Below are 25,165 nucleotides of genomic sequence, written 5' to 3'. Positions count from 1 at the left end.
GGCGCACATATCGACACGTATTCCCGTGAGGGGGTGCGGGAGAAGTTCCTCACAGAGGCGCCCGGCGCCGAGGGCCGGCAGGTTTCCCGCTGTATAACGGGGAAGGCTGAGGGGGGTGAAGTTTTCTCCCTCCTCCTCCTCCTCCTCTCCCCGAGTTACGCGGCGGAGCTGGGCGGCCCCGGGCGGCGGAGACGCCGCCGGCAGCCCCAGGCAGGCCCGCTCCCGGCGCTGCCGCCCCCGCGCCGGCCTCCCTCTCCGCTCCCCTCCGCCCCGCCGGGACCCCGCCGCTCCCCGGGGACGGCCGCGGAAGGCGGCCCCCGCCCTCACCGTTGCAGAACTGTAGCAGCGAGGAGGTGTCGTAGAGGCTGCTGTAGCTGGAGAAGCCGTCCTCCATCCTGCCGCTGCGCTCCCGGCCTCCCCTCGGCTGTCCCGGCGGCCGCCCGCTGCCTCCTCGCCCACACGCTGAGGAGCGGAGGCGGCTGGGGCCGCGCCGGCCTGCTGCCTGCCTCACTCAGTTGCCATGGCAACCCATTCACTCCGCCGCGGCTGGGGCGGCGGCCGCTCCTGCGCGCCGCGCTGCTCCGATCCGCTCCGCCGCTGAGGCGGGGGGGGGGGAGACCCGCGGGGCGGGGCGAGGCGGGCCGGGGCGGGGCGCGCCGCCGTCACGGCGGCGGCGGCGGCGGCGGCGGCGGCGGGACAGCGGGCGGCGATCCCAGCACCGGCCCGGGGCTGCTCCTTACCCCGGCGGCAGCGGCGGCTCCGGCTCGCCGGCGGAGGGGAGACGCTGCGGCGGTGGCGGAGCCCTGTCGGAGCAGAGCCGGCGGGATCTCGCGGGACGGCAGCCGCTGGGCGGCCGGGAGGGGCGGCGGTGAGGCCCGGGCACCGCTAGCCCCAGCGGGGCGGGAGGGCGCGTGAGGAGCCACGTCCTTCGGCGGGCGCGGGGCCGGGCGCGGGGCCGGGCGCGGCCATTGCTCCTCAGCGGCCCCGCCGAGCCCCCGCGTCGCGCCGGGCCGCCCCGGCGCCGCCGAAAACCCGGCCCTCGCCCGAGAGAGGGGCCGGTCCCCCGCGGGGCGGCGAGGGGCGCTGCCGGCCGCCTGACCGCGGGGCCCGGCCCGGCCGGGCCGAGGCGCGGCAGAGCCCCCCGCGCTCCCTGCGGAGGGAGCGCCCGCCGAGCGGCCCGAGGATGGGCACGGCCGTGCCCAGGGTGGCGGCCGGCGGCGAGGCGGAGCTCGAGGCAGGAGCTGTGCAGCGGGCGGTGGGTGCTGGGTGCTGCGTTCAGGGACAGCGCTGGTGTGGGCGAAGTCCCGCATCCCGCCTCGCCGCAGGAACGCGCTGCTCGCTGCTGGCCTGCCTGACGCTCCTCTCGCCTCTTCCCGTGGAGCAGCAGCTGCGCCCTGTGCCCCCACCGCCTTCAGTGGCGATCCAGCCGCCTACAGCACAGCGTTGTCAGGATAGTATTGGAACTGATACCCTCTCACAATAACACAACAACAAAAAAAAAAGATACATACTGTCATTTGTCATGCCATCGTGAACAGTTTTAACTATTTAGTCTGAACAATATTAAACACTTTTCCGACATAGGATACTAAAATGATTTCAACTTTTTAATGTTTTCATCTATGTATGTTTGTAATGTCCATTCGGTGTGAGATGAGGGTAGTGGTGCAAAACTGGTGGCTAGTAGTACAGTAAAATTATGTTTTACCTATGGGCTTCAGTTTCTGTGCTGGGAATGTTGAAGTGTCCAGTGACTGCACAGCATTTTTATTTTAACCTCCTCAAGGGACACAAGAAGAATAGTGCGCCTTTCATCGTGAAAAATGCCAAAGCACTTAAAGCCTGTCTCCAGGTCTCGGTCCTTTCAGGAACTTTTTGCAGGGCAGTTCCATCATGTGGATTCATTTACAGGCATGGGTTCAGTACATACGAGTCTTTTCACCAACCACTAAACCGGGGTAGTGCTAACACAAAAATATGCTATGAAATTAGGTGGAGATATCAGTTCCATATTAAAGTGGAGTGAAAAGTGCTCCCTCCTGAATTGTCAGTGCCAAATTTGGGAGAACTGAAGTTATCCCCAACACGAGTACTTACCTAGCCTGGTGGTGCTTAACTTCTACCTGACAAAAACAACTGCATTTTACAGCTGGGGCTATAAAATAACAGAAATTTGTGGTTGTTTAATTATATAAAAACCAAAAAAATCATGGAAGAGAAAATTACTTCAGAAATACTAAAGACAAAATATTTTCTTAATGTTTTAAATGAGCCATGATTCTTTCTCACCTTTAACACAGAGCCCTTAGGTTTTCTCATGGCCTTTTCATTCGTAAGCATTCAAACTTTTCAAAGATGCCATATTGTTCTAAAAAAATGTACACACAGAAACACGTAAATGCATGGGATTTTTGGCAGAGAAGTTACAATAACAGAAAAATGAAACTCAGTTTTAATACAAATTTTAGTTAAGAGCCTCCTTCATTTTAAAACATTATTGCTGTGATTAAGTTATTCTTTTTGAGGTTGAGAAGTGTATTAATATGCTGATTTTCCACTAGCTTGAGACAGTTTCAGCACAAGTAGTGTGCTCTCCATAAGTGAATGTTGGCATAACCTATACTTCCTTCAGATGTGCAAGTTTTGGCAAATAAATATATTAAATCCATGCCATCTAAAAGCACTAAGTAGCACAAGATGTGCTGTTAGGGAGAGTGCTACAAAGGTAAGAGAAGGAAATGCCCAATAACTTTGACGGCATCTGACAAAGCAGAAGAAAGGACAAAAAGGGGCAATGCAGCTCCATTTCGGAGAGCGGAAATTAAAAGCCACTTAGAAACTCAAACCTAAGCGTGACCCGAGCGCGGCTTCGTTAAAGGAACATACACCATCTAAAACCTTGCAATACGTTACCCACCAAAATTAGTCGTGAAGGTGCCAGGGAAGCCTAGCGGCTCACCGCGCTGCGAAGCAGCTCGGTGATGCGACAGAAAATGGTCTCAGCTCGTCTCTAGATGCCGTTAGGATGCCATTATATTCAGAGGGCAAGGGTTAGAAAAGGAAAACAGTTTCATAATTTGATTGCCATGATTTTGAGACCTGTTACAATCTTATTACACTGAACTGCATTACAAGGCACAAAATGAAATTCTGCCTGGCTATGGGAACAATGGGACAATGGATCTGAAGGATGCACTGACGTGTCTCTGGGGATTCTGCTGGTATGGCAAAACAATGAAAACGCTTCTTTTTGCTGTCCATTTTTCAGTAAACTATAGCTTTAATCATTTGTACAGATCAAAGCTAGTGCGTTGGAAAATGGGAAATTATATAAATGGGAATGTGGCATCCTGAGCAATACAGCGGGACCGATGTATCAGGAGGGGAGTTGTGCTGTATGTGCGCGCTTACCTTTGGCAGTGTCAGGAGCTCCGTATGATGTTACATTTTGAAAGCCATATTTTGTAACTAATGATTTAAGTTTCATTGTATTGAATAGTGTAATACAAATGGCTATTTGCTAAGTGAGAACAAAAGAGCTTTTACCCATCCCTAGCTGAATTTTCAAGAGTTAATACTCCAGTTTTAGGACAAAGAAGCCTTGCTTTCGCTCCCTGTTAACAGGCTATAGTGAAAGAATTTTGGTGTTTTATGTATTCTTGTTCCTTTTTTATTTCTATTTCTTTTGCATTACTAATAAATACAAAAAATATCCTGCAGCAGGTTCATATCAGAAGTACTGTAGTTCTTAACTCTCAACAATACAGAATTGTATTATAATACGATGTTATAGCTAACGATACTCTCAAGTCAGGAGTGAGCTGTCCCAGTCACCATGTCAATATGAAACAAAGAAATCTGAGTTACAGCATCCTCTTAAATTGCACTAAAATAGCAGGCACTGACTATATAAATCTTATCCCTGCACTGTTCACATTTAGCGATAAAGTTGAGAGAAAAAGCCCAATACAAGCATGTTTCACCTGGCTGGTAGAGAAGGACTTTTGAAGAGGGACTTTCCCTTCTAGGTCATTTCTGTGCCTCTGCCGTTTGACAGCACCAGGCAGTTTTCACCATTTGGTGACCGCTTGGATGTCCTATCCTTCATATCTGACACCTGGCTCTGTGCTGAGCGCCGTTGCCTTCAGCGGGCTTGCTCAGGGAAGGAGGTGATGGCACTTGGTAAGGGAAGGACGTTGGGATTTGGGTGTCAGCAGCAAAGCCAGCTGTGCAAGCTGCTAATGGTGTCAGGGGTAGTGGGCCCTTCTTTGCAGAGTTACAGGAGGTGAAGGCTCAGTTCACCACAGAGGTTCTTCTTTCAGGTCATTGCAACGCGTGTCTGCTGAACAGATTGGGAAAGCTTGGACAGCCACTGCACACATCAAACATATTTTGTATCTAGGGAATTCTTCATCAGGCAAAGCATCTATCACCATCAGCAAATGTGCTGGTTTCTCTAAAATTATCAGTGGATATAATTATAGCATCTCTTTTACCATGACTAACTTTTCAAGAGCCCCTCAAGCTCCTTCGCAATCATTTGATAGGACGCAATTTCTGCAGCATGATCAAAGGGAGCTGAGCTCAGTTCTGTAGCTCACTGTGTTTCTAGTTAAGACGTAAGAGTTCATTTCACCATTTACAGTCTTCCTTAATGCAGCAGTCGGTCTCTGCTCAAGCCTGGAAGGTTTTAAATTGCATACTTGTTCAAGTTTTGCTTTTCCTCTGTGAGTCAGGGGTTTCATCCATTAAACTGAATCACTGCAACACTTGGCGCCTGGCCCCAGACTACAATCCAAAACACAAGGTACCACGCGTGTGCTTCTCCCTGAATAATCTATCACTCATTTAAAACAGAAGAAATGGCACTTCTTCCAGCTGTTCATCACCGGCACTGGGAGTTAGGTGGTCTGAAAGCTGGCATGGGAGGACAGACCTCATTTCAGTGGCACAGTGCTCTGCCTAAATGTTGGAAAACACGGTGCTTCAGCAGGAGCCAGGGGCCAGCAGCAGCAGCAGGCCACGCACCGCAGGAGCCCAGAGGAAGGAAGAACCAGCAGCTGGGTTTTAGGCACTAGCAGGATGAGATCAGTACTCAGGGCTCTAGGGTCAACTTTTGGATTTAAGCAGCAGCAGAGATTGTTTGTTATTTTTAAGATAATTTCATGCGGTGAATAAATTGTCTTCATCCTTCAGAAGTGGCTTTTCCTCACCAGTAGACTATCTCCAGGTATTAGAGTGGGGCTCTCTGTCAGGGTCCTATCATAGGCTCAAATAAGGGTTTCCTCTCCTACTGAGGGGTCGGAAAGGAAGAAGAGCCTTGCCGCCCAGTCTCCTTTGTGAAAACACTTCAACTGCTGGAATAATCATTCATTCTAAATAGCAGGACTCCAGTGTTTGAGCCGCAGCAGGGGTCTTCATGAATGTCACTACAAAGCACGCTTCATGCATGTGGGAAAGATGGGGTATAAGGGGAGGATCACCATTATGCCAGCACAGTCTGAGCACATTAAAAATACAATATAACAAATGTGGGATGAAACCATCAAAGATATGCATGTTTTACAATCCAAATGAAAATATGTTGCAGTATGTCTGTAGACATCAGGTTGTTTTGAATGACATATATTGGAACTGTGGAATTTTCCCTATAATGAATAAGAATATTCTTAATCATACTGCCCAGGAAAAAAAACATATTGCTTTGCAGATTGATTAATTTGTAAATACAAAGGGAAGGCTTTGAAGATGAAAAGAGTAATGCTTTGCACATCTATGACTCTTCCCATTCAAAGATGGGAGGCTGCTCAGCAAACAGCGGTGCTGTCAGACTTGCACCACCTTTTTGAACTAGGGGTTGTCTTTATTTTACTTATTTGGAAAATTAGATGGAAAACATGACACAGCCAAAGTCACACGGGGAAGCTGGTGACAGAGTCAAACCAGAATAACTACCAGCTGAGTGCACTAACCATTAGACTACCCTGCCTGCAAACACTGAAGGTATTACTTGACCTCTTTTTATGAAATGCTTTCAAGCATAGTACCTGCAGTAGAAATACCCTTATTTTTGTAAGGTCCCCTAAAAGTTGGGTTCAATGCACTTCAGTGTACATAATGGCCAACTGCAGACTTGTTACACCCACAGATATAACATTATGATACTAAACTGATGAAAAGCAAAATACACTACAGATACACAAGAATGCAACTACTTTTCCACCTTCTGTGCAATCTGCGCTGATGGGAACAGCATTTCTGAGATATTAATACTCTGAGAGATTGATGTGAAGAGGCACAGTGATGGATAACATCACATGAGGAAATAATCTGTCCACTCTTCAAAATTACTCCTTAAAAGTTTTCAATTCTAGCTCAGTTCTGCAACCCTATTTTTGGTGGCTTCGGCCCTAAATGGAGGATGAAAGCTTCCAGTAGCAAAGCTCTTTAAGAGCTACGTGTTCAAGGGCAAGAATCCTACCTCCTGCTAGAGTTGCTTCTCTGGTTTCAGGTACAATAGCTTTGGCACAGGTTCACCAGTTCACCAGGCAGGGCATGGGAGGGTCATCCCTACAGGTCTGTAACACTCCCCACAGGGAATTCCTTCCCAGCAGGAGGAGCTTTTCTGCACCCACTGAAATCTCGGGGAGGCCCAGGCATGTAAGTATTAAGAAATGCTTTCAGCGAGTATGAAAACGGGACGCTTTTGTGTGGCTAGCACCACATAGACACTCCTCCTGCATGTGGCTGAGATCACTGATATTTTTTTGTTTGTTTTTGTGTTATGGTAATAAAGCTGTTACTATGACAATAAATATTCCAGAGGTCTATTTTATGCATCTATTTAAGCCATATTTTGTTAGAATTTAATACCTGCTTTATACAAAGCCATGACAGTTTAAATTTGTGCCTTCTGAATTACAGTACAGAAGAAAAAAGCTAGTGCAAACTATAATGTAGATTTTTTTTTTAAATAGTACTTAAAAAACAGCATAAAGAATTGATCATTTAAGGTGTACACAAAAATTGCTATTTTTTAAATAAAGTACTAAACTAGTTCTGTTCAGTTTTTAGACTGAGAATTTTAATTTGACTGTAGCAGTTTAGAAGAATGTGTAAAACCCAGTAGTAGAAAACAGAATATATATCCAAAGGAAAGGCCATATGTCAGATACGCTGTGAGAGAGAAGTCTCTCTACCCTGCAAACAGATACCCACAGCACCCAGGAACAGAAGGAGGCATCTCAGCACCATTTCTTACATTCCTTGATCAGTAAAATGGTAGTTTAAACTTGTGCCTTATCAGACCCAGTATTCATGATTTCCCACCTTCCCATGTCACTGTTTCACTCTTTTCAGGATCCATCACAATTAAGGGCACCTCATGGGAACAAATGCATACTAGGGAAATTTACTGTTGGCCATGTAAATAATAAAGCACACATAAAAATGTGTGTGTAAGATGAAGCACCACATCCGTTCAATATATTAATGTTAGAAGGGACTCGCCAATCTCATTTATGTCATTTTCTACGTTTGCAATAAGAGCTAAAATTGGTAATTTATGTTACTGGAAATTTGCCCAGGTTTGGAAAATGAACTATGGCAAGTGTCTTGAGAGGTAATTGGAAATAATACTGCACCTCTTTTAGTGATTTTATATGTTATGCTTTCTTTTAGTTAGGGGTTTATTGGAAAAGCTAATTTGAACAACTAAACAAGTCATAGAAAGTAGTTGGAGAATTTACCTGTAATCTTAACTCCTCCCATCACATATGCCCAGTTACTACCTCAATCAACCCATCTTAACGTTTTGCTTACCCAGCTCCTGTTAAAAGAGATGGGGCGAGAAAGAAGACGATATTCCATTTCTACAGAGTGGGTTATTTCTGCAGGGGACATTAGAAAGTCCACTGGTTCAAACTCATTGAACTTCCATGAGCTTTTCCCAAGCAGGTCGAGGAGCAAGAGGGTGGAAGGCAGGATGACCTACAAGGGATACGCAGGAAATTCAGCCCACTGTGCTCACAGATTCCTTTGATATCTGCCAGAGCCCAGGACCACCTACATTGAGAGCTTCATCCCTCCACTGTTTTTGCTGCCTCAGCCCATTTCTGCTTTCCTGGTACAAGATCCCAAGACACAACCTGGGGATGGAAGAAAACAGTTAAATCATCAGCTAACCTAAACTTGGCTGGCTCGAGAAAAAAGCAATAGGGAAGAATCCTTTCCTACAGTTTTCAACATTACTTTACACTAATTTCCAGCATGGGCTGTAGCTTTTATTTTTGTGGGTAACTATAGGTTTGTTTTGAATTAAACTTTTTTTATTTGCTTTGGAACAGAATTTGGCTTGGAAGAGACTTTTTTGTTCTGGTCTGCGCAATCACCCAAGGCCCACAATGTGATCAAAGCAATTCTGTGCTACATGTGTTTTTTTCAAAGTAATTTCTTTCTACAGATTCATAGCAAGTACCCAGAAATTTAGATAAATTCCACTGTTGATCTCATTTTGACATATAAAACTTAAGAAATAAATGCAACAAAGTAAGTAGTTGAACCAAAGAAGCTTTCACTGTATTGCCCAGGAATGCGAATAGACATTGGGGTTTAAATTGCAGGATCAGGTCTATACAGTAATAAAATATTTGGCTTTTGGGGAAAAAACGCTGGTTGTTCTTAAAACATATCTGCCAGCCAGTGCAAGGTGTAGGATTACTAATTCTCCTCAGAGGAAGCCATGCGTGGCATTCTTCACTTTGGTGGTGGCATTCAAGGGCAGAGGAAAAAGTAATAGGGGCAATAATGACAGTCTCTGAATGAAGCCCTGAGAAATAGCCCAGGCCCTGCCGCCTGGCTGCCAGCCATCCAAGCATGAAGAACAATCGTGCATTTGTTTCGGATACCAAGTCACCTAATTTTAAAAACGCTTCCTGATACAGCCCTTTAATTCTTAAGTATTTCACCACCTGACGTTTCTCTCTCAAGCTTTCAAAGAAACAAGGGAAAACCAGAGCTACAGATAAGGGAAAGGAGGAAAACTGTGAAAGGATTTTGTTGTTAGTGCCGTCATAATTCAAGAAAGAAAGGGCAAGAAGACAAGTTCTTTTCAACTTTTTGATGCCCAATAACCCCTCCTTGTCCCACCACTTTCCGACAGAATAAATGCTGGAATAAAGAATAGAATCAATCTCAAAAGAAAAATATGTATTGTGTGCCATAAATTATACAAGCAGATGCAGCCATGAACGAAAGAATTAAGAACATAAAACCCCTGCAGCGTGCATGGGCTGGAGAAGGGCTGGAGGTTGCCAAGGGACACTGCGTGACCACCGTGCAGTCCAAGCTAGGATCTCCCTCTAAGCATCAGCCTACAGACCTGACTCGCAGGGGCTTGCTGCCTTTTCCTTCTCATTCTTCCTCTTAAACAGCTCTTTTACATATCGGTGGCTGTTTAATGAATGTTTTGGCCATAAACAGCTTGCGGTATATTTTACAGATGTCTGAGAAATCTTGCAATGAAGAATTTTGCATTTTTCCCAAAACCATCCCTTCAGACAAATATTCCCACACGAAGGTGAATGAGTCCCCCTTGACTAAGGGATGGGTTGAATAGGCCAGGGACCAACTCTTCATCTGCTGCAGCCTTGCAGAGCACCCTCAGCTTCAGCTGAAGTCTTGATTTCATTACTTTTCATTTGTTAGAAAAAGTGTTATATAGCTTTATGGTGCTATATACAAAATAATTACAAATAGCCTAGCTAGCTGCTTAATGCTCATCAGGGACTTCATTCAACTAAACGGTCAAAACTCTGGATCCAGATTTTTCAGATTTACACATCTATAATATCTCCTTATTTTTCATGACATTTTTTATTTCAAGACATCAGCAGTTATTTTCTTATTCTGCAATCATTTCAGCAGGAAAAAAAAGCTTAGCAACGTTGATGCAATTTAGCTCTGTATGACCAATTAGGAAAAAAATGCTTTTCAAAGAAGTTGACGGCATTCATTTTATATCAGTAAGAGGTTTTAAAGAAAACCTGTGCAAGACTGTGTAAAAGGACATTTTGCCAACTTCACTATTTTAAATGTCATGTGGTGCCCATCCAAGAATAAGCAGTAAATAATACTTTATGCTGGAAAAGAATACATATGACTCATGATTTTCAGCTCTCATACATGTGAACTTGTGGAAAATGATGCAATTAGAGACTAGAAGCAGAACAAAATATCTGTTTACATTTAGCTCTGCTGAGCAGATCAGAACTGCTGGAGAACCGCAGAAAAAAAGGACTTTTCTCTCTTGCTCGTGTCCTCCATGGGCTGTGTACTGCTCCAGGTTACATCGTATTCAAGCAGTACAGTTAGGGAACAGTCTTAGATATGATTTAGCATTTTGAAGTTTTTCCATTAATCTGATGGAGAGTATTTGTTCTGGCATTCATTCACCATTTCCTTCCATGTGAAATTAGGCAATATGGCACATGAAGGCTGAAACCTAGAGGTTTTCCATCCCTACCTGTTTTCCCTTGGAGCTCAGAAACTCAAGTTATCCCACTGTAGGAGAAGGAGAGGAAATGCAGTAATAAAGTCCCTGGCTTCATCCCAAGCCTCTTTCTGACCTGACCAGAAGAAACTATATGGAAAGTGATTGAACTATTGAGGATAAGTATAAATGAACAGCAAAAGCATGTTGAAGTAAAATCAGAAAGACCAAAGCACAAAATAAGATACAAGCAGGGTCAGTGAGGTAACAAGATGTCATTCTACAAATGCGTATGAAGAAGGCCATGGGAGTGTCAGTCCACTACTCAGGGGTGCAAGACAACTATCGACAGATGACACAGGGAAGGCACAAGGCAATAATGGCTTTTTTGTATGTCTTCATTAAAGCTGTATTTCAACAAACCTGTTAAGCCAGTGCTGTTGCTGAAAAATGTCATTGCACCTTTCCTGCTCCAATCTGTTCCCCCCTCCTCACTCTCCTCCTGCATCCCGCTGCCACAGCGATTTGTAAGGGCATGCAGGGATCTGGATGGGGAACAGATCCAACTGAAAATTAACCTAGCAAATAGATGACTGTAACTAGGATCAATTAGTTCTGCAGTTTGATTCATCCCATGGCTGCACTGTATTCAGATTTTTTTTTCAAATTAGCTAGACTTGTTAGCTTCATCCTATGATGCTTAAAGGGCAGAATGATCAAAGGATGGGTAGTTAGTGTCTCTGAGTGACTAGATGTATAGGGTGTCAGAGGATCAGAAACAGGAAAGCACAGCGCCTGTCTTTAAAATGGGGGAGAGGGATGGGGGGGAGGAACAACTAGGAGATTATTGATTCATCTGGTTAACTTCAACCCCCCTGAAAAACCTGGGACTTTTTAAACAAACTATAAGTGCCTAGAAGATAAAGGGGAAGTAGGTAGCATTCAGCTTGAGTTGTAATAACAAAGTCTGTCAAACCAGTCTAGTTCTTTCTATGACTGTATTGTGCTGCGGAGAGGGGAAAGGCAGCTGGTGTCATATAACTTAACTTCAGTAAGGCTTATTGCACACCATGACACTCTCATAAGCAAATAAGGAAACCCAACCTTGCTGACCCTGCTACACCTGCTCTGACAGGTGTAAGACTGTTCAGGTAATTATACATAAAAAGTGACACAAAATAGAAGGGTGTATGAAATACAGTTCTGCATGTTTTTGTCCTTAGTCCCATTATATTCCACATTTTCATTACTGACTGAAAAAGGGAGCAGAGGACATACTTAGTAAATGTGCAGGTCACAGCTTGGGCGCTCTGCAAGTATGCTAGTCAATAGGCAGATTAAAATTTAAAAAAAGATCTTGGCAGCTTGAAGGAACTATCTGTAAAAGCAAGATAAAATATACTAAGAACCAGTACAAGGGACTACATTTAGACAGGAATTATCTGCTCGAAGGTGGGTAATAACTGGTTAGGAAATAGCTCAACCAAAGGTAGACCACAACCCAAACATTGAGTCAGCTATGTTATGCAGAGTGGAAAAGGCAAGCAGCATACTGGGATGGATAAATAATCCTGAAAATGTATGAAGAAATCCTTCCACCCTGTTCAGCATTGAAAACACCTCAGTTGGAGCATTAAATCCAGTTTCAACAGGGTTTAAACTGTATCTAGAAAGATTCTCATTCAGGTTAAACATTAGAATAAAAAAATCCTTCGAACTGCAAGGGCAGTAAAGCGCTGGGCTAAGTTGCAGAGTCACAGAGCATCCATGGAACACCTCTAGGATCACTTTAGACACATATCTGTCCTGTGTGATGTGATGTAGCTGGTCCTGCCTTGGGTCAGATTGACTAGATGAACTCTCAAGGCCTTTTCCAGACTAGGATTCCTGAGATCCACCTCACTGAGTTATTGTCCAGCTTGTTAAGCTTTCTGGGGAACGGTTGCTACAGGCCCACTTGCGTGGGCATTTTGCTGTTGTTCTTTTCACATGAGGTTCACAGGTAATCGGCTGGAGTGCCTCAAATAATCCCACTTTACTTACGAAATGTCTCTCAGTTGCTATCAAGCTGGAATGATATAAATTAGGACATTGCTCCATTTCTCTGTTCTGAGGAGACCACATCTTGCTGCCGTTTAAGTCATTGGCAACATATTCCTACCACCCCCAAGAGCAGCTGATGAAAAAAACAGCTTAGTTAACATCATACCAGAAAAGAAAGTTGATATATGAAAAAGGCAAGTCACTTTTCTGAGCGCTCGTGTGTACAGTGCTACTATTCTGGGGGCTAGTGATGGAGAATCAGCCTTTCTTCTCATGGTCAGCGGTCCGTGTCAGGTCAGGTCAACACAAAGCAATCCCAGTCCGCTAGTGCTCGTTAGAAAAGGAGCTAATGCCCTGTTCCCTTTTATAAGAAGATACAAAGCAGAGTCAAAACTTGGCAAAAATCACTGCCACAGTTGCAATAGTGAAATGCCAAAAGCCTGAGTAGGCATTAGGACTGAGGTGTCCTCGCTGTCCGCTTCCAAAATAATACGTGGTATGTCTGGGATTTCAGTTTTCTACTCTGTTCCCTTTTTTGGATCCACTCCTATAATGCTCATATGGACAAGCTGATGAAGTAAAAAGGCTATTTACGCTGACTGCAGTATTTGCTTTCAGTTAAAAGTGTCTAATTGCTGTTTAGCAGGCAAACACATACACCTACGGAAAGGAGAGCTCTGTCTGAGTTTGATGCTCCTGAGCATGGAAGCAACCAGCACATCTGAAAATATTTTAAAATTAGCTCAGTCTGCGTTTGTTTTCATATCACAAAGTACTGCTAGGGACAGAATCGAATGCTCGGCTCTGTTTATATTGTTCCCTTCTACGAGATGAAAGGCATTTATGCCTCTCTTTTCTCTGCATTCGCAGACACCTACACATAAAGCCATTCTGTACAAACTGTCCTTCCTTTCCCTCATAAGAGAGTGATAATCTAATATGATTTATTTCTTAGCCGCACAATCTCCTAAACAGGCAGTGAAAATGTTCATTAACCTTGAAGGATAGATTATCTATTTGCTGGATTTCCCCTTCACAATGCTAACAAAAGGATTTTCTAAAAGAGAAACCTGACTTTTACATTATCTGAGATAGACATTTAAATTCATAAAATCTATTAATCTTTTATATATTCCAGAACCTAAACCACAAAGTTTAAAATTATATCTTCACATGTATGAAACTCAGGTTTGCCATTCTGCTTAGGCATAACAGTGTGACATTTGAGAAAGCTGTGACATTTGGATCTGTGTCCAACAGAGGGAGGTGTTCCGAAACGCAGATTTGGTCCAAACTCTTTCTAAGTTTAAGGAGTTCAGCTGAAGGGGGGGGGGAAGGGCACACAAAAACGCAAGTGAGCAACACCTACTTTACTATTGCAATTCAATCCATTCAGCTGCTCTGCAAGAATCCAGGTGTGGAGTCACTGCCTACTTAGGGAGTCAGACCTACTCGGAAGATTTAGGATCAGACCATCTGGGATGATTTGGTGGGAGGACTTTTAGATCAGACAGGTGACATCATCACCTCTGTGTCAGAAAGGAACTGTGATTCCCTTAAAAATAAAAAGCACTATTTGGTTCATACCGCCTGCTTGATGTAAGACAAACTCAAGCAGACGTCCAGTCTGGTAGGCAATTTGGGTTCAGTTTGAAGTTACTCGGCTGTGCCTTCCTCACAGGCAGTCACTATGGCAATGGGAAAATATTGTGAGCTATAGGAATGATAGGAATATGACTCAGAGAGTACATAAAAAGGAGCGTTCAAAAACATAACTCCCAGTGGGCACAGAGTACATTTTTCAAAAATATGCACAAATCGAGGATGATAATCTGGTACTGCTTTGCACCAGTGTGTCTGTTGGGGAATGCGGTTAATAAATAACGAGCCTTAGTGCTGCATATTTTCAGCCCCTTTATTATCAGGGGGAAACAGAAGCTGGCAGCAAAGGAAATGGCAGCACTCTGCTCTGCTCCTTCCAGCCCTGCACCTTTCCCCATGGGACAGCCGTGTGGCTGGAACTGCATTTATCAGTAAGGGACGTGTTTGGGCAGACTCGGTCAAGTCAGCATGCGATTTCCATGGCTTTTCCAAGTGGGAAGGCTTCTACTTTTGCTTGCAAAGCCACAGAGGCTTGTGGAAGCCTTATTATGAAATCTCCCTTCTCACTGACCCACGTCCCATTGAATTGGGATTTGGCCCAAATACAAAGAAAGTAACCCAAGGCAAGAGCCATCGTATGGGGAGACATCCCTACAGAACATCATGTGAACAAGAGCTACCAGGCTAACCCAGACCTGTTGGCTTGCCACACAACAGGCATTTATAAAATAGCTTGTCCTCGGGAGAGTTTTCTCCCCAGTTTTGCTATTTAGTTGTTTAGTCCTGGGAAGCAGGAAGGTAGGTATTTATATAGAGAGATACAAATATATATTTTTTTCTTATTTTAAAAAAAGAAAACTATCTCATGCAGCTACTGATGATAGCTTGACCTGTATTAGTGCTAGTCATTCTCCAAATCCTTTCTGCTTTTGGCCTCAGTAGCACTCTGATGTAGTTAGTCCCACAGATCAATTATGCATTGTGCAAAAGCCTTTCTTTTAATCAAATTTATGTTCTGCCTTTTACTTCACTTAATGTCTCTTCATCCTTGAGCTCTGAGAAGCACCAGATTAACCACTGTCTCTACAGAATTCAATTTTTTCCTACATCCCTCTCAAGCTTCCCCTTCAATTCACTCCAATCTTTCAATCATTTCTGCCCTGAAGGAGGTGAGAGCTTCCTTCCTTATGGGCTTCTGGGACCTATGGAGTTTGGGGGCTGTCCTCAAGCTACCCCTCCTGACCCGCAAGCAGCTGCTTCTTCATGAGAGATTCAGTCCGCTGCATGCACCCTTTGGTCCTGCTCCCCTGAGTTTTACTATGGGAGGTACAACAGAGCCCTGAGGCATCAACATGATTATACTGTATTCTTTTACCTTAAAAATACTGGCCACCAATATTGTTGCTCAGCAACATGAAACTGTGTATCACTGCTGCGTTCATTAAACTTTAAAAATATTTTTCCTTGCCAACTCAAATAAATAATTGACGATGATTTCAGAGTATATTTAGCATGTCTGTTGGCATTCCAGTAAGGAGGTAAAACAGGTTTTATATTTCTAGAATTAAGAAGAAATAACTAATACTTGCTGTAAAATAAAATGTATAGCTGAAAAATACTTGCCCTTACATAGCAATTTCTGAATCGCTCAAAGAAGCTGTACCAAGTAAGTGTTAAAATGCTATAAAAATTATTTATTTACTGAACACACTGCACCTTCTCTTTTTGCAAAGATCATTAAATCTTATTGTGTAGTTTTCTACTAGAAAAGACGACGACTGATTCTTTAGCTTCTTTATTATACCTATATTTGCTAATATAGGCAATTGAACACAATAAATGTGCATAAATAGAGAAGAACAGATTTCAACATATATATTTTCTGGTTGAATAATAGTGCCTGGGGTTACTAAAAGCGAATGGGTTGTAAAACTCAAGTGTACTTTCCGTCTTCTAACTGATGGATTGCTTGTTATTCACCTCTAGCAGGGGTCCCTCCCTCCAGCTAAAATAAATTGCTGCAATCCTTATCAGCAGATTCTTTTCTATTATCTGTGTGAAGTCCCAGTTTTATCTAATTGGTGGCATTACCAGAACATTTTTCTGCAAATACAGAAGCCTCTTGGTAAATGCAATTGCTACTTTAATCCATGAGAGGCGCATTTAGACGCATATCTGTGAGCAGAATGGAAAGAACCTGAGCTAGGGAGCTCCAGAGATCTCCGATCTAAATGACTGCCAAAATTAACATGAGTGTAGATAGAGGGATTAATCCTGTAATCCTTACTTAAGCAAAATTCCTGCTATCTTCAGTGAGATTCTCACTGTGGATGAGCTGTAGAAATTGGCCTAAATGAAGCAGAAACGAGAAAGGCCAAATTCTGCCTCTGGGTATGCACGTGTGACTTCTGTGAAACCTGAAGTGTGATGCCCCAGGCCTGGGATAATCAGCACATAAATTCCCAACAAGCTCTACAGTGCCAAGACTTTACTCGGTATAAATACCAGGCATATCCATACCACCACAGGGAAATGTTTCTATCCAAGCTTAACTAAGAGGTGAGAAAACAAGTGCAATCTGAAACTAACATTCAGAAATAAAGCATGCATTTTATTAAGAAGTGTCTTCCATTTTAACCAATCCTAGGAGTCTTTGGAGCATTTGTCTTCACTGAACTCAGAGTTATTTCTACCATTTTCCAGCTGGGATGGAAAACCAACATGCAAAGTTAAGTGATTTTCCACAGACCACACAGCAAGTGATTAGTATCATGGGGGCAAATTAATCTTGGGTGTAAATCCATAAAGATTAATGGAGCTCTAACAGGGATTAATTTGGCCCATCATCTCTAAGGATAGCAAAACCAATTAGGTGATGTCATTAATCTTCTGGCTAGTACAGGACTGTTTCTTAAGCAATACCGAAAGAAAGGCAATAGAACAGGAATGACCAAAGGATCCTCTAAAACAGAAGAATTGGCCATTCCTTGTCAGAAGATTCACAGCAGGAGCCATAAATAGTGACAGCAGCCCTGATGTGCCCTCAGGCTCCCATCCCAACTGAGATGCTCTACGGCAATCATTTATTTGAGGGTTGGAGAGTCAGCCCAGATTTCAGTCACTGATTAGGTTTATGTCTTTTCTTCGGGCAAGACGTCCATGAAACTGATTTGGAGTCAAATGTGTTTATTACGGCCTTGGGATCTTCAAATGTTTGGGAAGTAGGAAGTGGTTCATGCCCTATGGAAAGTAGCACTTGAAAGATTCATAAATTTTAAAGCTTCCACTTTTGGTCTGACAAAATGTGAGCTATCCCATTAGAAATAAGTCTATAAGAGGGAAGCATTGCAAAATCTGTATAATTGACATGTTCTGAGATTTGGAAAAAAAAAGGAAGCGTTCACGGGTCGGGACAATACAAAACAAAATTTCCCATTTTAAATACTGAAGATGTTCCTGATGCTTACATAAGGGTCAAAATTGGCCCACGGCAGAGAATGATCTTCTCTTTGCCTCAGAACTTTTATTTTAAAGAGAAGCTGAATTAGACAGAAAGTTTTTTGTTAAGGGGTAATGACCAGCTATAACAAATGCATACAAAGCAGAGATGAACAGAACAACAAAAACTATGGCTTCCAGACCATGGTTGATGGAATTTATGGAAAAAGAACATCTGTGTCATTGGCAAGGTCTAGCGTGAGGACATTGAATAGGAGATGGTGAATTTGTGCCCAAAAGTTGTGTGCATTACCTAACAGGCCTGGTAAAAGTGTTCCACTGGGATTTTGAAAGCAAAACTTGGCAACAGTGAGATGATTAAAACCCTGCTGCATAGAAGCCGTCATTCAAAATGTAATAATATGTAGCAGGTTTTTCATTGTTATTAGAGGAAAAAATATTCTAGCTGTAATAGGGATCTTCCCATCAATAGTTCTGCCTGAATAAGTGTTTCACGGCTGCGATTTCATAATCGGCAAAATGACTTAAAACTCCTTTCATAGGGATGTTCTTGGATAAATTAAAACCTCTTTCCTCATTTTATATAATGCAGGAGTTCAAATGAGGTGATGTGCTCAGGCTGATACTATGGCTCCATTCAGGAGGGAGGACATCGTGATGCTCCCTCGTACTGCAGTGGAGAAGCAAGGCTTTGCGAGGTGGGGCTTTACCGCTTCCTTTCCACCCCAGCTGAGCAATTTTTAGGAATGTAATGACACACTGCCAAGTCCATCTATGAACAGAGGATGCTATAAAGAGACATGAGTAAGCACCTAATCAGAATATGAAAGAAACCTGAATTTTGGCAGGGTGACTTGAATATATAAGATGGAGTGGAGTGGACATGTTTCTGAGTCGGTGCTAATAGTATGTCAGCATAAATACACTTAGGAGTTGGTACTTCCAAATACCAACGCTCATAAGCCTAGAAATTGTGATGTGGAATATTTCAGCGGCCAAAAATAGTAAATAAATGTACCAGGGAGTGTTTATACATGGTATCATCGATGTTTCAGAAGGGCAATGAAAACAACAGGAAATGCGCTTAAAGAAAAATCTGTCAAATTAGGCCCATAATATATAAAAAGATAAAGGAATGTCCATTTTAATATCTTCCTTGACAGAAGGATCTAAAGAAATGTTCTGAGAAATGCTTCAACACAAGCCTATTTTTTCAGACGGCCTTTCAAACTATAAAATGAAAATGTTTCTGTCTCACTGTTTGCTTCTGACAACAGTATTTGGCAATTATTAGAGGAAGAAATGATAAAAATATACTTTTTTAATAAGTAGCTATTATATTGAACATTATAATTTCTAGGCAAAGAGAAAAATCTAAACATAGACAGTTGTATTTCAGTAAACTATCTAGCTTAACACTAGTTTTCCTTTTAAAAATTAGACCAGCTTTATCATTAGTGATTAGGGCAAACGGGTAGCGACTGTGTCACCATTTATCCAGCCTTTGTAATGTGCAAATATACCTGCAGCACAGTGCTGCAGGTGCAAGGCTATGTAAAACCAGACAGTAAATGTAAAACTGTGCAAATGCTATGCAAATCGAGTGCAGGAAACATAAACCTGTTGATGCGTTCAGCTCTGGTGTGACCAGGGTAGAAGCTGGGTACAGGTACTTTGTCTCATCTTTGGCAGCTAATGTTTGTTTTACAAACAATATAGCAACCAACACAGCGTCACGGATATTAGTTCCATGCAAATAAACTTATATTAAAAATGGTATTTAGTGTTCAGGGGGACAAAATCGATACTTTAGTGCTGTAGTGAATACCGCAGTAAAAATACCTGATATTCAAATCCAAGTTACTTCATAAAAAAATAACTCCACACAATTACGGCCTGTCTAGTTCATATATCTTTGTTGCCCTACTTAAAACTCGTGTGTCAGAAATAATTTATGAGGGAAGATTTATGCATATTCATAGCAATTACGACTTCACAAGTCCAGTTACAGTAAAGCTGGAAGATCTTGGAGAATAACAGTAAGAAAAGGAGTGATGGGAACTGCTTCTAGGCACTGTGGAGCACAGCAAAGCCCAGACTTTGTCCTGTAAACAGGACAAAGTGTTAGCTGTTTGCTGATCATCTGATTGGTACGGTGACTGCTGATTTCATTGGCAGTTAGCTCTGGTTTTGTTTTAAGAACAGAGTAACAGGCATTCCAAAATGCATGTATTTATGGAAAAGCCTTTTGTGTTCTAGTTTGGGTATATTTGATGCTATTCAGAGGTTTACTGGGTTCTTTTTTCCAGTCTGCAAACACAATAATGGAAACATTTATTCATTGGCTTGCGTACCCATTTTGTGCTATATAGATTGTGGACACAAATGAAAATATTGGCTTACATCACCAGAGATATGTCATCTTAAAATCAGAGTGAACAGACCCCATGTAAGTATGTGAAATCTTCATGGTCATTTTCACATACCTATTGGCTTCATATTGACATGAAATTAGCAGCAAATTAGCTCCTACTATGTCCTTGCTAAGAAGTGGGAGCTTCAGCTGTGGTGGCAGCTTGCCCTCTTCAGAGGTAGCAACTCAATCACTTGCTACCATCCCACAGTGCCCAGTGTCACCTTGAGGGATGTAAAAAGTTTGTATTTACCATCAAGCATCCCTTAAAATGTTTTCAAAGATTATACCAGTCCAAAGCAGATGGTACAGGTCTGCCCCTGCTGTCTCCAAGGTCCCACCTTGAGCCCCATTTTGGAGGGAACAGAGGTACAATGCTGTTATCTCCAAGAGGACTAAAAGGTCCCTCCTCACAGAAAACAGAATATAGGTGCCCCAGCAAGTCAAGCCAGACACAATCCCCTTGCTCCAAGCACACAGCTGTCAAGGGGGTAAATATGAAGGTGAGACAGACCAAGGTCTGAAGTACATCCCACAGAGTCAGTGTCCTGAGAGCATGAGCAGCTGGTTAATCGGATTAAAGGAGATGGAAAAACATCTTGAGGATGACACAGCCAGGGGAGAAGATCAATGTGCAGGAAAAGCCAGGAAGTGCCCAGGCACATGCATGTCTCAGTGTCAATACCAGAACATGCGCAGGAGGCAACTCAGCATGACTTTTCCCTGCACAGCTTCATGGTACCCACCAAAAGCCACCATGCCCACCTCCCCTGGCTGCCCGGCATGCTGGAGCCTCCCTTGCCACGCGTGCTGGGCAATGTGAGCTCCAAGAGTATGATTAAAAGTAGTACCATTTATCCACATGTAGCTATCTTGTATCTTTATTTTGAACAAAGAAGAATCCATGACGATGAATTCCTCATTCAGTCTGTTATAGACTACAGGCAACACATGACCCAGGATCTTCTCAAAGATTTTTGTTAGAAAGGAAAGATATCTGCTTTTCCACAAACCATGGCATTCAACCTCCTAGCGCATAGTTTCAGATAGCTGCAGACATCTGACTGTACTTCTGTCTTTTAATAGCTCCTGGATGTCTGACACAGCCCTACACTTGCCTTGTGGCAGGATGAAGTGCCTTGGCTCCTTAACGGATCTCGTCCCTCTTCAGTGTGCCTGAGCCTATTTCACAAGAGCAAGCATAACATTTTTGTAAAGCTCTCTCTGAACAAAGCAGCCAGCTCCAAAAGCATCTTTCTACCTGGGCTGTCTCAGCTGCTCACAGTTAATGAGTCCCATGCTATATAATACAGCGATGGGGCTGTCACAAGGGGTTTTTGAACCTGTTCTCCCTCTGCAGAGCCCAGGTTTGATATATGCATAATTCAGATAATACCGCTTGCTGCTGTGATGCCAATCGCCAGACTCAGGCAGCTTTGTGGGATCAAGCGCTGTGAAGTGAAGGACTGCTGAGGGCACTGGCAGTGTACAGCAATTGCTGACAGCACCTCCTGGGATTACACCTGCACAAAGTCCCTGCCAGGTGCAAACTGCAGTCCCCGTACCCTGGTATGGGAGAGCTGATATTCCTGGGGCTGGGAAAAAAGCAACACATTCTTCTCTTTTAAATCTGGTTTTGGTTTTGGAGTATGTTGCCAAGCTGTACAATGCAGGAAGAAAGACAATAAAGCTATTTAATCTGCATAGATTAGTCTCTGCATGAACTCCAATCCCGGCTTTTCTTGGCTAGATCTCACGGTGGGGATTTCTTTTGTTAGCTAATGACTAATGTAAAAAGATCTACAAGTCCCCTACTTAGGAAAATGAAATATATTTAAAATCTGGTATTTTGATCGCTTATCTTGGTTTTTCCGTTACCAACAGAAAGTACAGTTATATATAATCTCAAACTAGTAAGCAGCAAATCCCTTCTTATTAAAGTAAGTTAAACCATTAATGGCATTATAGCTTGCTTTAGATTTACAGTCCTTTTTTTACTGCCACCTGTCTACTTTTCAGAGTATACTGAAGGAAAAGGGAAGCTACTTTCTGTTCTAAACTCACACGAAAACGCTTGCTGTGAAGAGTAAATACTTAAAAAGAAACAAGTCTATCAGCTCTTCGGAGCTCAACACTGAGTCAGAACGATTTTTCTTGCTTTGTATGTTATTTAAAATCAGACAATACAGAAACAGATGCTATCTTACAGTGTCATATCCAGACTAGAGAAAACATTGCAGTAACCCTGTCTACTTACTACTTAACACCGAGCCACTACCACACTTAAGGAAAGTTAATTACTTTGTAGATGGAGTTAAAATCCCAGCTGTCATAAAATACAAGGTAATCCTCATGTCAGCGGCAATGTGGAATTAAGTAACGGAAGAAACGAGTGACCTGCACAGAACTCTGGTGCTCCACTGTGGTCTGCCTGGGCCGGTTCCTCGGGGATGGACTTCATGTTCCTCAGCGATGCGGCCAGAGCAGCCGGTGGGTTATGTCCAGGACTCAAAGGGCTCTGCATGAGAGGCAGCTGGCTGCCTTATCTTCTTTTTATTTATGTGAAGGTTACAATGGCAGCAGACAGCGATGCATAGACACTAAATTAATTAAGCTGTTTTTAAGCCACAGCATTAAGGTGATGTCATAAGAACCTGCTTAGGATGGCAAGGTCACTGGAAAGGGAGAGTACACCTCCCGCAAGAAAAGAATTTGTAGTTGGGCGGGCTTGTGTTGGATGCCGTGTGTGGACTTGTCAAACAGCTTGTTTTTTAAAACCTGGCACCACTTGGAGAAGTATTTTTGCTATCCACTGAGATATCCAACAGCATCTCTGATTTAAACAGAAGAGCTGATACACCTGCTTCAGCTGTGAGCAACACATATTATATACTCAGAAATGCATAAATTAGATAAATTTGGAAACACACAGACCTGGGAAAATATTTTAATGCAAGATAACATAGTTCAAATAATTTATGCCAGACTGAATTTGTGTTTTCATACAAGCATGCTCAGATAGGCATGCTGGCAAACGGAAATCTGCTACATTTTCAACTTGCATTGACATAGTATTGCATTGCCATTTTGCACTGATGGTTTATGCTGTACAACTGAGCCTGAGATTTTTTCTCTATTTCCTAAGTAACTAGCTTCATAAAAATCAAGAACAGCAACAATTGGTTTTGAGTTTCTTCACAGCCTTACATTAAAAAAAAAAAGTAAGAGTGACTCTAACAGAGAAATAAAGCAGATGCTGATGCATTGCAAGCTCCTAATATGCTATTGCTTCATTGTGAAATATTTCTACAAGAAAATGTTGAGCATCTGAACTGTAGCCATAATCTTCTCACACAGAAGCCTTTTCTACAGCTCGTACGGAGTAAGCACAAGCCCGTGTCTTCAGCATTAATGGAATCAGCTGAAGTGAGTAATGCTTTGTGTATCCTAAGGCTGTGATCCTGTAAACGTGGAAAAAGGATGGCAGTGTTGGTTTTTCTAAGCAGTCGGTCCCACATGAGGTGAAGTGAGTCAGAGCATTGGAGATGGATGGACAGCTCTCAGAAAGGAGCTTTTGTTCCTTGTCTCCAGTCTCTAACAGTCACAGGGAAATCATCTCTACCATCTACCTATTAGCATCAGCATCACTAGGGCTGTTTGTGAGAGAAGTACTTATGAATACAAGCAAAGGTCAAACAAGAGACTCTTAAATCAGGATCTTTTTTTTTACCAAGCTTAAAATGACCACTATGATGACCCCCCACTGCCTCCCATAAAGAAAAGCTAGAGGACTGCTAGAGACACAGATGGGAATCAATTTGTCACTGAGAGCTTTACAGTAACAACTATTTACCCTCATCTGCAGTATTCATGCAAACAACTGAAGAGAAACATTTCTATTCACTACATGACAGTCTCCTACCCTTTCTTCTCCTGATAGCTGTTACTTGTAATTGCAGCAAGAATAATATCCTGAGGGCTTTATGCTGATCTGCTGGATTTGAACATCAGCCTCTCAAATTACAGCCTCCGTATCCCGCACGGCCAGATGAGTACACACTGTTTCTGCTATCCAGCAAAAGCTTATGAAACAAGCTTAGACCTGTGTAGATTTTACCACCGATTTCACACACGGAGTTGAATGTAAAATCCACTCGGTAATCATGCAAAACCGGCAGGCAGATGAAATAGCTCTGTTCTGCTCTCAGTGCCACGGGCACATTTTGTCCCGATTTGTGCGTGATACAGCAGCACTGCAGGCACTGAGCTGAACGGGCTCTGAAGCCGGGCAGTGCGTGCCAAAGAGGGGATGTGCTCTCTTAAGTGTTCCTTCTTGTAGCATCTCAGCATTTCTGAGTGCTCGGAGGTTATATACTAGCTATGTTTCAATGATGCAGAAAAGCACTTTCCATTCAAAGTGAATAGTAATCAGAGTAATAGAGAAAATTGTTAAGTGCTGTCAATGGAGACATCTTTGCTTTTTTATAGATGTGTTAATGGAATGTCCTGCCACAAATCATAAGGGGTTTGCAGCCCGTTGCTTCCAAATTGTGAATACAATGATAAAAACAAATATTGTGTTACCCACTGGTTTCCATTATTGGGCTAAATTATTGGATTAAACTATGATCCCCAGAGCTGAAATCAAAGGATTTTGCCCAGAGCAATGATACCAGAAGACGCAATCTGCCTGACGCCCACAGGGGAGCTGAGGGGAAGCGTGTGAGCAGGGGGCAGGCAGCAGTGGTGCCTGAGCACACCCATTCTCCCCACCACATAAGGATGTATGTTGGGAGAATGAACTACTTCTGCATGGACACACACGTATATACATATATACATGTGCATGTGCATATACACATACACATACGCGTACACGTACACATACACATACACATACACATACATATACACATACACATACATATACATACACATATACATATACATGTCTGTGGGCCCTGCTGCACAGCCAAGCCAAGGGCACTCTGAGCCCCGCCCATCCATACAAGGAGGCCCAGCATTGCTCCATATGGATTTTTAGTGGCTCTGATGTAGTGCTTCACAGTTTTCTCCAGGTAAAAGGCAAAAGAAACGTATGCACTGCTGCTAAAAATAGCCAGTTATGCCCTTGATGATTCATTTGTTGGTGGGGAGTA

The 25,165-nt window shown here is 43.1% G+C and overlaps 1 protein-coding gene across 5 annotated transcripts in view; it reads right to left on the bottom strand.

Annotated features, from left to right (window-relative positions):
* The window catches only part of EML1 (EMAP like 1), a 130,132-nt gene that overhangs the window by 84,401 nt on the left and 20,566 nt on the right, over positions 1-25,165 (bottom strand). For 2 of the 5 annotated variants that reach the window (XM_075103890.1, XM_075103891.1), the window contains exon 1: positions 328-609. The exons of 2 other annotated variants lie outside the window; for them this stretch is intronic. In XM_075103890.1, coding sequence (XP_074959991.1) covers positions 328-394 — 67 coding nt within the window. In that variant the 5' untranslated portion in view covers positions 395-609. Of the gene's footprint in view, positions 1-327; positions 610-740; positions 759-25,165 lie in introns of those variants that run through there. One more of the 5 variants, XM_075103895.1, reaches the window with a different exon arrangement.

Source organism: Phalacrocorax aristotelis, chromosome 9, assembly GCF_949628215.1.
Source record: "Phalacrocorax aristotelis chromosome 9, bGulAri2.1, whole genome shotgun sequence".
Lineage (NCBI taxonomy): Eukaryota > Metazoa > Chordata > Aves > Suliformes > Phalacrocoracidae > Phalacrocorax > Phalacrocorax aristotelis.
Note: the sequence above shows the minus strand (reverse complement) of the source record. Positions and strands in the feature narration are given on the sequence as shown.